We start from the raw sequence: 13,797 nt of genomic DNA on the forward strand, positions 1-13,797 counted from the left end.
TCAGACACATTCTACCTCAAATCTCAAGATATAGCAAAACCAAACTGATTATACTTCCTCCCATACAATCTGCTGCTTCTTGCCACCATGCTATTTCTCACACTGTTGCTTTTCCCTAGTGTTCACTTCCTAGTCCTCTCCCCGTGTCCTATTCTTGACTTGGCAAATTAGTTCTATTTCACACTTCTCTAGTTGGTCATCTCCTCAAAGTCTGTGATGTTCTCATCCAATTCCTTGCCAACTAAGAGGTTCTCTTCGTAGTCTCAAAATACCATGACATATCTCTAACTCTTACCACACTGGATTGTAATTACATTTTTTAACTGAGTTTCTGGCTGTCCTACTAGATTAAAACACTTGAGAGCAAGAACTCATCTTTCCATCCCTATTCACTTGAATGTGCCCGGCACATAAGTATTTAATAAATATTTATTGAGTGAGTGGATATGTGTATGAATAAATGAATGAATGAAGAGTGAGAGATAAGTTATGAACATTTACATAGCAATTTAATCAAAGTACATCTGAAATTTTAATGAATGTATAAATGGATATACTATACTATGGTTCTCTTCTGAAAGGGCATTAGTTAATAAACATATCAACAATAGGATAAATTTGGCTGTTGGTCCCATAATTATTATAAATATTTTCTTTTCCTTCTGCTAAACTCCTGATAAGTTAGACATGTAATAGATAAATCGGAACATAGTCAATATTTTCAAATTGGTATTTCAGCCTCTTTTTAAATGACAAATGCAAAGCATTTATAACACTAGGGTATATAGAGTAAAGAGCAAAGTTTATATTAATATTACTTATCTTTGCTTACTTTTTTCTTCTTCCTCTCTGTCTTCCTCCTCCTCTTTCTCTTCTTCTTCGTGAGTTCATTCCTAAGTATATCCATTTTTAAAAACATGAAAAATAACTGAGTCCTTGGAAAAGACCGATGGTATCCAGTTTAGTGTGCTCTGAAGTCCTTGGCAGGGAAGGAAAAAGAAAGTGCAGAGAATAGATGATATATAATGATAAAATATTTGGAAAACAGCTGGTAGGACTTTAAAATGTTACAAATGAAGTAGTGAAAGAAATAAAGATATTTTAATTATCTGAGAAATAAAAATAATGCAAGATAAATGTATTTCAAAATAGAATTTCGATGGAAGTTTGGGAAGAAGAGCAGAGATGTATCTCATAAGTCCAGAGTGAGAACCTCTGATAGGACCTATAGAGAGTTTGCATAATCATTCTAATGGTACCATCTTCCACTGCATTTGCTTGAATAGTTTAGAACAAAGTGGAACTCAAAGGTCTTTCCCCTCTATGACTCCCTAGTGCCTGTTTAAGTGTAGTGCGATTTTGAGGGTAGATCAACTTAAGCTAGATATGTTTATTTCACTATAGATTTAATGGTGTGGATGAAAAAACTTAAAGGCATTTATTTATCTGTAACAATAAAGTCAAGAATTGGAAAAAATTACAAGCTCAAGATGATTTTGTAGAGGAAATAGAAATGTAGATCTGGAACAGAAGCATAGCCTTTACATTGCATTTTAATCAAAGTACATTTAAAATTTTAATGAATAATTATACATATAAATATTCTGCTGTTTCTTATCTTGACATTCAATAGTCTCTTACTGCACTTCAGTATTTTGTCTGATAATTTTCTTGTTAATTCAGTCTCCTCAGATATCTTCAAATATTTTTCTTCTACTTATAGATGTCCTTGCTAAATTTAGGAAGAATGTTTTATCCAGGTTCATGCATCTATTATTAAATATTCTTGCCTATTCATAGAATCACATGGACCAATTGCTAACTAAATTCAATTTTTGTTACTTCTTAATACTTGTTCAAATATTTTTAAAACCTTTGCCTAACTATGTAAAAATGAAAGATAATGTAGAATCTTTAGTTTTCAAGCAATGAAAGTGAAAATTCATACATTTCTTAAAAGTAAACTGGCAGTATGCATCAAAAGCCTTAAAAAAAAGTTCATAACTTCTAATTCAGCAATTCCCCAGATGGGAATTTATATTAAGGGGGATAATCATGGATATACTCAAAGATTACCTACAAGGATAGTCATGAAGGCATTATCAGTAACAGAAAAAATATAAACAATAAAAACGTCAAATCAGAAAGAGCTGGATAAATTATGTTATATCTTTCTGACGGAATACCATACAGTCATTTAAAAATCACATTTTGGAACACATATCGACATAAGAAAATGTTCACAATATATTGTTAAGTGAGAAAGGTAGACAACAAAAATCATATTATAGGTTGGTCCAAATTAAATAGACACACACATACATATCCACTATAAGTAGAATATACACCAAATGTGAAGAGTGACAAATAGGTAACTCAGGGTGATGGAATTACAGATCATATTTTTTCTTTATTGGATTTTTCTATATTTAAAAAATTTTATACAATAGACATTTTTAAACGCCATTTGGGGGAATTTTTAAATTTGTTTCTGAGGTGGGGGAAGGCATAAACTCTTTAAGAAGTAGGTTTGGGAGTGAATAGAAAATCTACTAGAGAAGTTAAGTATAATCTTAAGCAATTCTAAGCAAACTAACATGAAGCACTCTAACCTTCATAGACCAGAAACCTGAGGAACGAGAATGGGCAGGGAGGAAAAACGCATCCAGTTTGGACCAGGATAGTCATGTGTCCAGGAGAGATGCCCAGCATAACCAGGATCTCCGCCTTTCTCTTTTCACTGCTTACTACAAAAAAGAGGTGCAAACACATCTGATGGCCTTTCTTTAGAGGATTTGTCGGCAGGGAGCTAAAAATCTCATTACGTTTCTAGGTAGAGGCTTAAAAATGAAGGCTATCTATACTGCCTCTGAAGCTTCAAATCATCAGAACCACAACAAACTTGGATAAATCCTGTGAAGATTTTTGGCACTAATAAATAATAATATTAATTATTATTTTGGCATTACTAAAAACAAAATAAAAGGTTTTCTACCTGTGCTTTATCACATTAAATAGATAAATTTATTAAGAAAAATCTAAATCATGGCATGAACCATAGACTCTTTTAGACGGAAGAACCTTAGCTCATCTACCTATTATACATGATATAGCCAATTAAGCCATCTCTTTCTTTAACCAACATTTTAAATGTATTATTAAAACTATTAATTTATGAAAAATGAATAATTAGTGATTAGATACTAATTGTGTTTTATTTTAGTAAATTATTTCTTGAAACTGAGGAATTGTATAGCTAACCTATGACTCATTTACCCACTCCCTTGGAAAGCCTTGCCCATAATTTACAAAACCACACCAGACCCAGGACCACTACCTATTACTAGTAGCTTCTCAAACTGAGACCTTGTGTTTGGTTGACTTGAAAAACACCACCTACAAAGAGCTAGCTTCTTCATAAACCCAAATCTATAACCCATAAAGTTATACATACACATATGATGATTTTGTAAATCAATAGTTATCATTTGCTTTTTTATTTCTGATTATTCTTATATTTTAGGAACTCCTACAACTTCAGCCATAATATTCTCTGTTTTGCTGAACTGTAAACACAAGGAACTATTATTTAGAATAGTGGTTTTAATACTGTAGGTTGTATTATAGACTGTGAAATAAAACTAGTGGGTCACAACTAACGCTAAAAAAATTAAACATAAAAGAATAGATTAAAAGATCAGAATGCAGTATACATTGGAAGTACACAAATTAGTACTATTTTTACAACTTTTGTTTCAGTTATACTTTTATGTGTGTACCGGGGTGTAATGTGATACTTATTTTTCAATGGGGATATGCTGTGTATTGTTTTGAAAAGCAAACATGCTCCATGAAATCTAATTTTCAACTTGGAATATTTTTCCTTAATATTGCTATATTTGCACTGTGATTTTTGTATTATGTGATGATCTGCTTAAGAAAGGCATATCTATATCAAAAGCCAGAAAGGAAAAGACAAGAAGTAAATTGCTGGATATGTTTTCAAATCCTTCCTGAAAGTACCCCTATGGTACATGCTTCTTTATGGTACTTCATTCATCTTTTGTCTCTCTCTTTCTCTATCTGTGTAGAGGTAGATAAATATAAATAGAGATAGAGAGAGCCTTCTAGGTGCCAGGTGCTGGGGATGCAAAGATAATAAAACGAGCCCCTCTGAGGGTAAAGTTCTAGTCAGGGAGACCACAAATAAGCTAACAAACACAAATTAACAATATGCTGACAGTTTTAAGAAGTGTTGTAGCTCATGGTCTAAAGGTATATCTCCAGTTGAGTGACAGAAGCACAGAACTTGATTTCAATGAAATTCAAATTTTCAGATGAATGAAAAGAATTGGGAGCCAATCTAATAGCAAGCCTTGTTGTATGGGATTGAAACCTCAAAACCCTTGAAAATGTCTAGACTTGATGAATATTAATTGTTTATCATCAAGAGATGCCGTGACCTATGAAATAATATAGAGTGAGAGGGTGACTCAGCCCATTGATTACTGACTTCAACAAACATTAATTGAGCACTTCCCATGTGGGAGGCATGGGAAAAGGAGCCAGAGAAACAAAGGGGAATAAAATACACTTTCGGTGGCCACAGTTAATTGCTGTCTAGTAGGGAAAGCTAATGTGAAAATAGATAATGTCATAGAGCAATGAGCACAATTAGAAGGGGGTATGCCAAGTACAATGGGGACACAGGAAGAGGAGTGCTCACTTCCTTAGAGGAGACACAGCATTTGGCAGAATACAAGTACTAGAGCTGGAATGGGAGTTTTCCAGGAAGAGAAAGGCAGCAAGGCATTCTGAGGTGAGAGAACCACCTCAAGGGCATGCATTATCAGCATGGCACATTGGAACAACTACAAGAAGGTACTACTACTAAATTCCAGGGTGTCAGAGGGTAGTCAACTGAAGTGAGGCTGGGGAGGCAGATCCTGCCACATAAGGGAAGAACTTTTTATATTATACAGAGGGTTTTACACTTTATTCAGCAGACAATGAGGATACACATTTTGGACAATGTTTTAGCCAAGGTTTTAAGTTAACTCTGGTGACAGCATGGAAATTAATTCAAAGGGAAAAGAGTTCAGAGACTCAGAAAACCACTGGGGCTGTGAACTTTGCTATCGCACTTGACTGCTAGCACATTATGTGACCCAGGACACTCTGATATGAAGTAAACCAACATGTAATATTTTTATCTTGCAAAACTGATAATGCAGAGAATTAACAAGTTATGTATGTATAAACAGGAGTTCCACAGTTAGGAAGCCATGAAGTGGCCCTCATAGGAGTCCTATAGTATCGTATCCCTGATTCACCTTGGACTTATCAACATCATTAGATCAGCATATGAATAGTCACCAGGTTCACTGCCCAGATCTGCTGGGTAGCAGGGCTGGCTCACTGTGGAATAAGTTAACCCCACAGACTCTAGATTTGGGGAATGAGGTCTCACAGCTGGGAGTAGGTACCTGGGTTTCCCATTTGAGGAATATTCCTCTACTCCTTGCCTGATATAATTATTCCTCTAAAATCTAATCATTTCCTCACAGCTCCATTTCTCTCTTCATGTTTTCTCTAAATTTTGTCCCTTCAAACCAAAGACACCTTTTAATAATAATGGCAAATAATTCCACAGCACTTCCTATGTGTCAGGTGCTATTCTAAATGCTCAATGTATATTAAATGACTAAATTCTCATACCAACCCTATGAAGTGAGAACTATTATTTTCATCCTTATCTATTTGTACTGCTATAACAGAATACAATAGGCTGAGTGGCTTATTAGCATCAGAAATTTATTTCTCACTGTTCTGGAGGCTGGTAAGTCCAAGATCAAGGCGCTGGCAGATTCTGTGTCTAGTGAGAGCAACTTCCTGGTTCACAGAACTAATCACCTCCCAAAGGCTCTACCTCCAAATACCATCACTTTGGGGATCAAGTTTTGTGGAAATTAATAAAGGGAAGCCTCATTTAAAATGGCGGCAGGAGGCCAGAAGGGGGAGCTCCCACTCAGTATCACTCCAGGTCAATTACAGGAAAGGTAAATTACAGACCCTAACAGAAGTCCCTAACAAGAATCATTGATTACAGGAAGAAATGTACTTGCATCCCAAACAGAAATGACTATCCCAGCAACGCACCCAATGAAAAACCATCACCACCCTGAACTCTTGCTTTTCTCCAGTGGACTTTCATTCAAAACAACCCCTCTCAATTTCCTCCTTTTTCTCTATAAAATAATGTTCCTCTCCCTTGTTTGTTGGATTTGCCTATGGTCTGCTATAGCATGTACGTTCTGAATTGCAATTCTTTGGCTATTCCTAAATAAACTTGTTTTGGTGGTAAAATAACCGGATATTTTATTTTTAAGGTTGATAGTTTCAACATCAGAATTTTCAGGGGACACAAACATTCAGTCTACAGCAATTATCCTCATTTCTCAGAGGAAATAGCAAGTTGCCCAAGATTCTAAATAGGAGCAGAGGCACTAATCAAACCCAAGCCATCTGGCTCTGGAGTGGGTATTTTTAATCACCATGATGTGCTGCCTCCCACAAATCTCAATTTTAAAAGGTACTCAGGAGGAACAAGAGACCGGTACATGAAATTTTCCTTTACAGAAAACTTTTCTTGGATATTCCCTTTATAATAAACTACAAAATCCTATAAGTTTGCCCCCACATCCAGTTATGCTTTTTTTTTTTTTAAAGATTGGCATCTGAGCTAACATCTGTTCCCAATCTTCTTCTTTTTTTTTCTTCTTCTCCCCAAAGCCCCCCAGTATATAGTTGTACATTCTAGTTGTGAATGCCTCTGGTTGTGCTATGTGGGACGCTGCCTCAGCGTGGCCTGATGAGCGGTGCCACGTCCGCGCCCAGGATCCGAACCTGCAAAACCCTGGGCCGGTGAAGTGGAACACATGAACTTAACCATGTGTTATTCTTTTATATACATGGTTTGCATTGGTCCAACCACCGTCAGAAATACATCTCCTCGTAGCATGTTTGGGAGTGCAGTTCAGCCAGACTGAAAGATTACCCTTCTTAGCTGATGTTTCTTACAGTTTAACCAAAATTCTGTGTCTCATAGATAAAATCTCTGTAGGAGTTCCATCAGGACAGGAGACTTACATAAGAATTTGTAGTTCATTGAAATGTCTACCCTTTAATACTCAAAATTAAAAAGAAACCTTTTCTGCAAGGTCAGCAATAAGAGCAAATCTAATGTAAGTCCTTTATTGATTAAAAAAAGTTGATTGCATTAATCTTTTTACTTTGTATCTTGTCTTTAGGTCATAAGTCACCAACTCTTCCGTGAGAGGGAACTACTTCTATTCCCTGAAGCTTTTAAAGAGGCTATAATAGCAGTAGAAAGTTATTTTTAAAAAATCAATCTACCATATAAGGCTTTAGGATCTACTTACTGGTTGAAAGACCCCTGACCCTGCCCATTCTTAAATGGTTCCTATATCGCTTTTGGAGTCTGAGCTTTAGTTTCAGAAATGATTAATTATTTAAATAGAAAAAAAATAGTTGGCACTTAGCCCCTTACGACTTTTAAAAATTCTTCATGTGAGCAAATCTTAGAACTTTATAGACGTGTGATTCTGAGTAAAATATATACGAAAATGTTTCCCACTTTTTTTTTTTTACTTTTTTGAAAAATTAACATGAATGACACAAAGGTCAAAACTTTCAGCAAAAGAATTTTGTGAAAATTATCGCCAGTGCTTCAAAGTGAGTGGACAAGGAAGGCGAGCGTGGAAGAATCTGTTTTCCTTCCATGGAGGTGTTTATTCGTTGGCACAGAACTAAGTCAGCCCACTGAAAGGCAAGCAGGATGTTTTTAAGTCCCCTTGGGCGGGTGAAGCAGGTGCTGGTTCTGCCTTATCATGCACTGAACAATGAATACGTGTTGAAAAATAGAAAGAGTTGATATGCAACGCTTTCACCTGGCAACCACTCACCTCTGCTAGTATAAAATAATGCTAAAAAAAGATTAGCACACAAAAGTCAGGATATGCCTAAAGAAACAGGCATCTCACAGCCCCCTTACATTCTGAGCTCTGTCCGCAGTGAGCAGGCCATGCTCAATACTGGGGGAAACAGAACGATTTATCAGGGAAACCGAACTGTGGGTTTGAATCCTAGCAGGACCATCTACAAGTTGTGTAACCTTGCCAAATTACCTAATCTAGAAAACGGGAATTATCCCAACCTTTAAAATCGAGAGAACTGAGAAAAGTACGTGAAAACAGCTGGCCCCAGTAGGCTCCCAGTAACCTAGCTTGCCCTTTCCCTTGGCGTGTCTAGGGCAGTTGGCGGCCTCATGCCCCGCGGACTCCCGCAGCTGGTTCACACAACGAAGGCACCAAACCCAACGGACACCTTCCCTTATGTGGGTACCGATCACTCATCCCCTTTCTCCTTCTCGGTGCTTCGGCCTTTTTCATTCTGCCTAGCCGCCGAAGTCTAGACTGGTAGGATTCACTTCCAGCTCGCTTTGTAGAGTTGTAGGGTTGGGGAGAAATGTCTGTGGCACTCGCAAGAGATGAGCACCAAATAGGTCTCTTCCGTGCCCCTTATTAGCAACTCCGGAGCCAAAGCAGGGAGGAGGAGGGGAGGTGGCCCGAATCTGCGACCACGGGAATGCCTCCTGCGCCCGCTCTGCTCCTCCGGGGCTCCGGGCAGGGCCTCGGGCTGGGAAGGAGGCTGCAGGGCGCCCGAGCGGTCGGACGGGGGAGCGAGAGGTAAAGCTTGCGGAGCGCGCCGAGCCGCCGGCGCCGCGGCCGGGAACCCGCGGCCACGCCGAGCCAGCCGGGCCTGGGAGGCGGAGGCCGCGCGGGAGGCGGGGCGGCGGCGCCGGGGGGCGGGGGCGGGGGCGGTGTCTCCCCGCGCCGCGCAGGCGTTGCTCGCACCTTGTTGATTAGTCAGTGCTGGGAGCGCTGCTATGGCGCTTCTCAGACCCGGGGCTCCTCCTCACACGCTCGAGGCGGAGGGAAGGAGGGGAAAGAGGAGGAGGAGGCGAGCGGGCGGCCGCCGCAGCTGCAGAGCCGGGGCAAGAGGAGGCGGCGGAGCGGGAGCCGCCGCAGCCACCCGGGCCGCCGCCGCCCGCAGCCACACGGCTGCTGCGAGTGGTCTCGGGGCTTGAGGGCGCGCGGGGCGCCCCGGCCATGCCCCGCCGCGGCAGCTGAGCCGGGCGCGGGCCCCCTCCCTCCCTCCGTCCCGGCCCTCAGCCGCCGCGCCCCCGGGCTGCCGGCGGCCGGAGTGCCCGGTGCCTCCCGCGCGCCCCAGACCGCGAGCGGGAGCAGCGGCGGCCGCCGAGGCGCGGGTGGTGCCGGCGGCGGGAGCTCGGGGCTGCAGGAGGCGGGGAAGATGGACCCGGCGCCCTCGCTGGGCTGCAGCCTCAAGGATGTGAAGTGGAGCTCGGTGGCCGTTCCGCTCGACCTGCTGGTCAGCACTTACCGGCTGCCCCAGATCGCGCGGCTGGACAGCGGTGAGTCCCGGCCGGGCCGCCGGCGCAGGGCAGAAGGGCGCGGACCGCAGGCTCAGCGCGGCGGTGCGCGCGGGGCTCGGCAGGGTGGGACCCGGTGAGGAGTGGGCTCCCCCCGCCCCACCCCACCCCACTCCACCCCTGGAGTTGGCCGGAACGACTGCCGCAGCCCTGGCGCGTTGCTCTCAACTCCCCCCAGCAGCAGCTAGAGATGTGAAAATCAGAGCCCTTGCAGTGTAATTTAAAAGGACGCCTAAAAAAAAAATCACCATAGGGGAAACCTCTGCAGATAGTAATCTTGAAGGCGAGCGGTCTCTTCCCACCCGCCTGCAAGAATTACTCAACCTAGGAAACCCCGAAGAGTTATCTTTAGGCAACTTTCTTACAAAATAATTGTGCTTTGGGTGGCATCTTTGTTTTGGATGCTCTCCTCCCCCTTCCCCCACAAGAAGCTGCACATTTAAGAGGAAAAGCTCCTGGGTGACCAATGAAAGGGATCACATTTCTCAGAGACCTTTTATTACAGCTTGTCTGTTTTGTTTAACCGAACTGAAAGTAATTTAGGGCTGTGTGTAGAAAACGTTTTTAGCAGAAGTGATGGTATGCTTAAGGTTAATTATTAGCTTCGCGCATTTCCAGCCTGGAAAAAATTTAAGTCACCAAAACCTATATTGACTCGGAACCTGAGCTCAGAACTAAGAAATGCTTGGATTTCCTGAAACTGACCACCAGAAACCAAGCAAACATCCCCCAGCCGTTGGTTCTGCAGTGTGACATCTGCAAACAAGTAGATAGATGGGCGTACTGGCTAGCAAGTAGACACCTTCAGTTTGAGAGTTGTGACATGTAAGGTGACAATTTAGGTGTGTTTTGTCTTCTCTTGTGTTTTCACAATAACTTCAGCTGATTTTTGGCTTTACGTGATTTCAGACTGTTTGCAGAAACGAGCTTGCTCTGCTGTGGGGCTGCTGGAATCACCTGGGCCCAGGCTGGCAGGCAAGCAGATAGAGCTGGGGTCACACAGGCCAAGTCAGAAGAGCCCTGAAGAGAAAGATGTCCTTTCAAGTCAGAAGGGATTGGGTTACTCCTTTTCTGGAGTACAAGAGTGTGTAACGTGAGCTGTATAAATGTCCAAAGGCATTTTATTCTGTTTCTTGTCTGTGGGGTTAGATTAGACGTTTGAAGTACTGATTCAAAAAATAAATGGAGGAAAGTTCATGAAAGCTGGAAAACAGTCTTGGCATGCTTGCTTGCCTTGTTTGCTTGGTGGTGGTCGTGGTGGGCACTAGTAATGAAGTGCAAATGAATCGAAGGAGAGACAAGTGGTGTGTTGAGGCATTTGTGCTTAGAGTGGGGCAGAAAGGGTTTTGTGCTTTAAATGTATCTGCAGATCTGAATCAGAGAGAGAGTGGGATCACGCAAGTATTTACAATGTTTCGTTTCCTCTTCCACTGTGCAAAATTGTGTATATTGGAAGGTTATGAGTCCTCACCTTTTCTGACCTTCTCTCATCTCTGCACGCTCTGCCAAAACTTCCTAGCTAAGCAGAGAACATTGGTGCATGGTGTAAAATTCACCCAAAAGCTTCATTAAACTGAAAGTTTAAAGAGGCTAAGTATCAGTTGCAGATGTAACTTTTAGCTTTATTATCCACTTTGCATATCCCTGCCATTCATAAAAAGGATCTGAATCAGCAGTGTAGTCATCCCACACTTCTTTTTAAAATTAGCATGTGGGTAGCAAGTCTTAACACTGTGTCCTTTCAAGCTGTGGAATGGATTTTGATCCCTGTGTAATTCCAATTCTTTATTGTCAATTTTCTCTTCTTACCACTTGAGAATCACAATGGCGCACACAAATTTGGAATCATAGCCAAATACTGCTTTATACCTTGCTTCTTTCACTTACTAATCCCATCTTATTTAAATACTTTTTGATTTTAATAGCTGCATAATATTCCATGGGATGGCTATGTGATCTAGTCCTCTACGGGGGACATCAGGCTGCTTTATTTTTTACTACTATAAGTTGTGATATAATGAACACTCTTGTACATAAATCTGTTTGTTTGAGTTAGGCTATATTCCTGCCTTGCTGAATAAGCATGTTAATCCTTTTTAAGTCCTGGATATATATTGTAAAATTGCTTTAGAAACTAAAGGTGGTACTCATTTACACAAACAGAAGAATTGTGGGAGTACCACTCTCCCCACAGCCTTACAATATTATCTTCAAAAAGAAAGAAACAACCAACAAACTTTGCTGATTTGATGAGGAGAAAGTGTTAGCTTACCAATTAAATTTGGATAGACTTTGAATGAGTCGATCATAGATTCCATGCTTATTTTTAAACATGTTTCACAGCAATGCTTAGAACATGTTAAGGCCATGCCACCATATTTATAAATGCTGTGTGAAACCTCCAGTTTTGTGTGGTCCTCATCCTGTGTATATCCTTTTGCCGGTTTTAGTAGTGAAGGTACATTTTACACACAGACGCCCTATACTTAGACATGAAAGGCAGTCATTTTCCAAATCACTTGTTTTAAAAGAGACTAGAAAGAAATTGAAAAACATGCCACTGGCTGACATTATGCCAGGAGAAAACTACTGGCTAATTTTAAGCAATCATTAAGGAACGTTAACATCTAATTTCATAACTCTTGATTATTGAATGCCTACTATGTGTTGGTACATTTCTCAGTGATTGATGTGTATTGTCTCAAATCCCCAGCATCCTGTTTTAAGGACTTTGGGAACCTGAGATTCAGAAAATTGAGTGACATGTGTAGCAAATGGTGGAGTGGAATCTTCAGCTGACTTTCTGACTCTAAAGACAGACGTTTTCTCTTAAACTGTACTACCTCCTTATACTAAATGGGAATAGATTTAGAGTAGGTCTGATGTCTGCTCTAAATAGCCTCACTGTCTCTGAGAGCTTGAGGACCAGAAAGTCAATATTTTTAAAACAGTGTAGACACTGAATTAAGTGCTGGTCTCATCCATCATATTTAGGCGTCTTTCTACTTCCCAGAGGAGTAGCTGAAAAGAGGTAAGAGGCAATGGGGAAGAAGAGAGGATGGAATCAAGGAAGGGAAAAAGTGGAGTCTGAGGGCTTAGAGTATGTAGATGTGTCTGAGATTACTCCTCAGTACACTTGCTGTGCTTAAAATATTAACTACACAGTAAGTAAAGAACTCTCCAGTTCTTTGCATTTTGCATGTCACTCATGAAATGCCAGTCAGATAGACACATTCAGTATTACATCCCTAGTGGTGAAATTTGTCATTGTATGATAAGAGAAATACAAAATTAGTGAGTCTTTATGTCAGATGTCTCATGAATCTTTCTGGAGAATTCAAAGAAGAGTACTCTAGCCATTCCCCTCAGTAAGATGCATCTCGGTCATCCGAGGTTTAAGTCAGCAGTGCAATTAAGATTGGATATTTAACCTGATCATCAATCTTAGAAATGGTTGGCTGTAGAACCAGGTTCAACAAATGTGTTTATGACTTAGAGGACAATGCTAATACCCACCCCATCTCCAGCCAGCCTCACTCAAAACTAGGTGGGTGAGACATTGTTCATTCTCTGTCTATTCAGTATTTTTCTTGGAAAGGCTTCGACAGGTTGGTCTACACCAGTGTTCTTCCAACTTTTTTGCTCCTGTAACTCCTAAGAGTTTCTGTAAATCTCTGTACTCTATGCACATCTTTAACCTAACTGTTGGGGCCGGCTCCATGCCTGAGTCGTTAAGTTCGCGCGCTCCGCTGCAGCGGCCCAGGGTTCGGATCCTGGGCGCGGACGTGGCACCGCTCGTCAGGCCACGTTGAGGTGGCGTCCCACATCCCACAACTAGAAGGACCTGCAACTAAGATATGCAACTATGTACCAGGGGGGTTTGGGAAATAAAGCAGAAAAAAAAAGATTGGCAACAGTTGTTAGCCCGGGTGCCAATCCTTAAAAAAAAAAAGGAAGATTGGCAACAGTTGCCAATCTTTAAAAAAGTAAAAAATTAAGCTAACTGTTAAGCTTTTCATCCCAAATTTAAGTAGTTGCAAAAGATTTCATTTTTCAGCATATTGTAAATATTGGTCTTTTAAATTGTTACATTGTTTAAAAACCTCTAGTAGGGTCCATGTTTGGTTCCCAGTATCATTCATTTTTTTTCTATTTTATTTTTTATTAAGGCTATGATAGTTTACAACCTTGTGAAATTTCAGTTGTATGTTATTATTTGTCACTCATATTATAGGTGCACCACTTCACCCTTTGTGCCCACCCCT

At 40.9% G+C, this 13,797-nt stretch overlaps 1 protein-coding gene across 2 annotated transcripts in view; it reads left to right on the forward strand.

The window, feature by feature from the left end:
- The first annotated feature begins 8,969 nt into the window (after positions 1–8,969).
- GAREM1 (GRB2 associated regulator of MAPK1 subtype 1) overlaps positions 8,970–13,797 on the forward strand; it is a 189,480-nt gene continuing 184,652 nt past the window's right edge. For both annotated transcript variants that reach the window (XM_046671435.1, XM_046671436.1), the window contains exon 1: positions 8,970–9,514. In XM_046671435.1, coding sequence (XP_046527391.1) covers positions 9,394–9,514 — 121 coding nt within the window. In that variant the 5' untranslated portion in view covers positions 8,970–9,393. The remainder of the gene's footprint in view (positions 9,515–13,797) is intronic.

Source organism: Equus quagga, chromosome 9 (genome assembly GCF_021613505.1).
Source record: "Equus quagga isolate Etosha38 chromosome 9, UCLA_HA_Equagga_1.0, whole genome shotgun sequence".
Taxonomy (NCBI): Eukaryota; Metazoa; Chordata; class Mammalia; order Perissodactyla; family Equidae; genus Equus; species Equus quagga.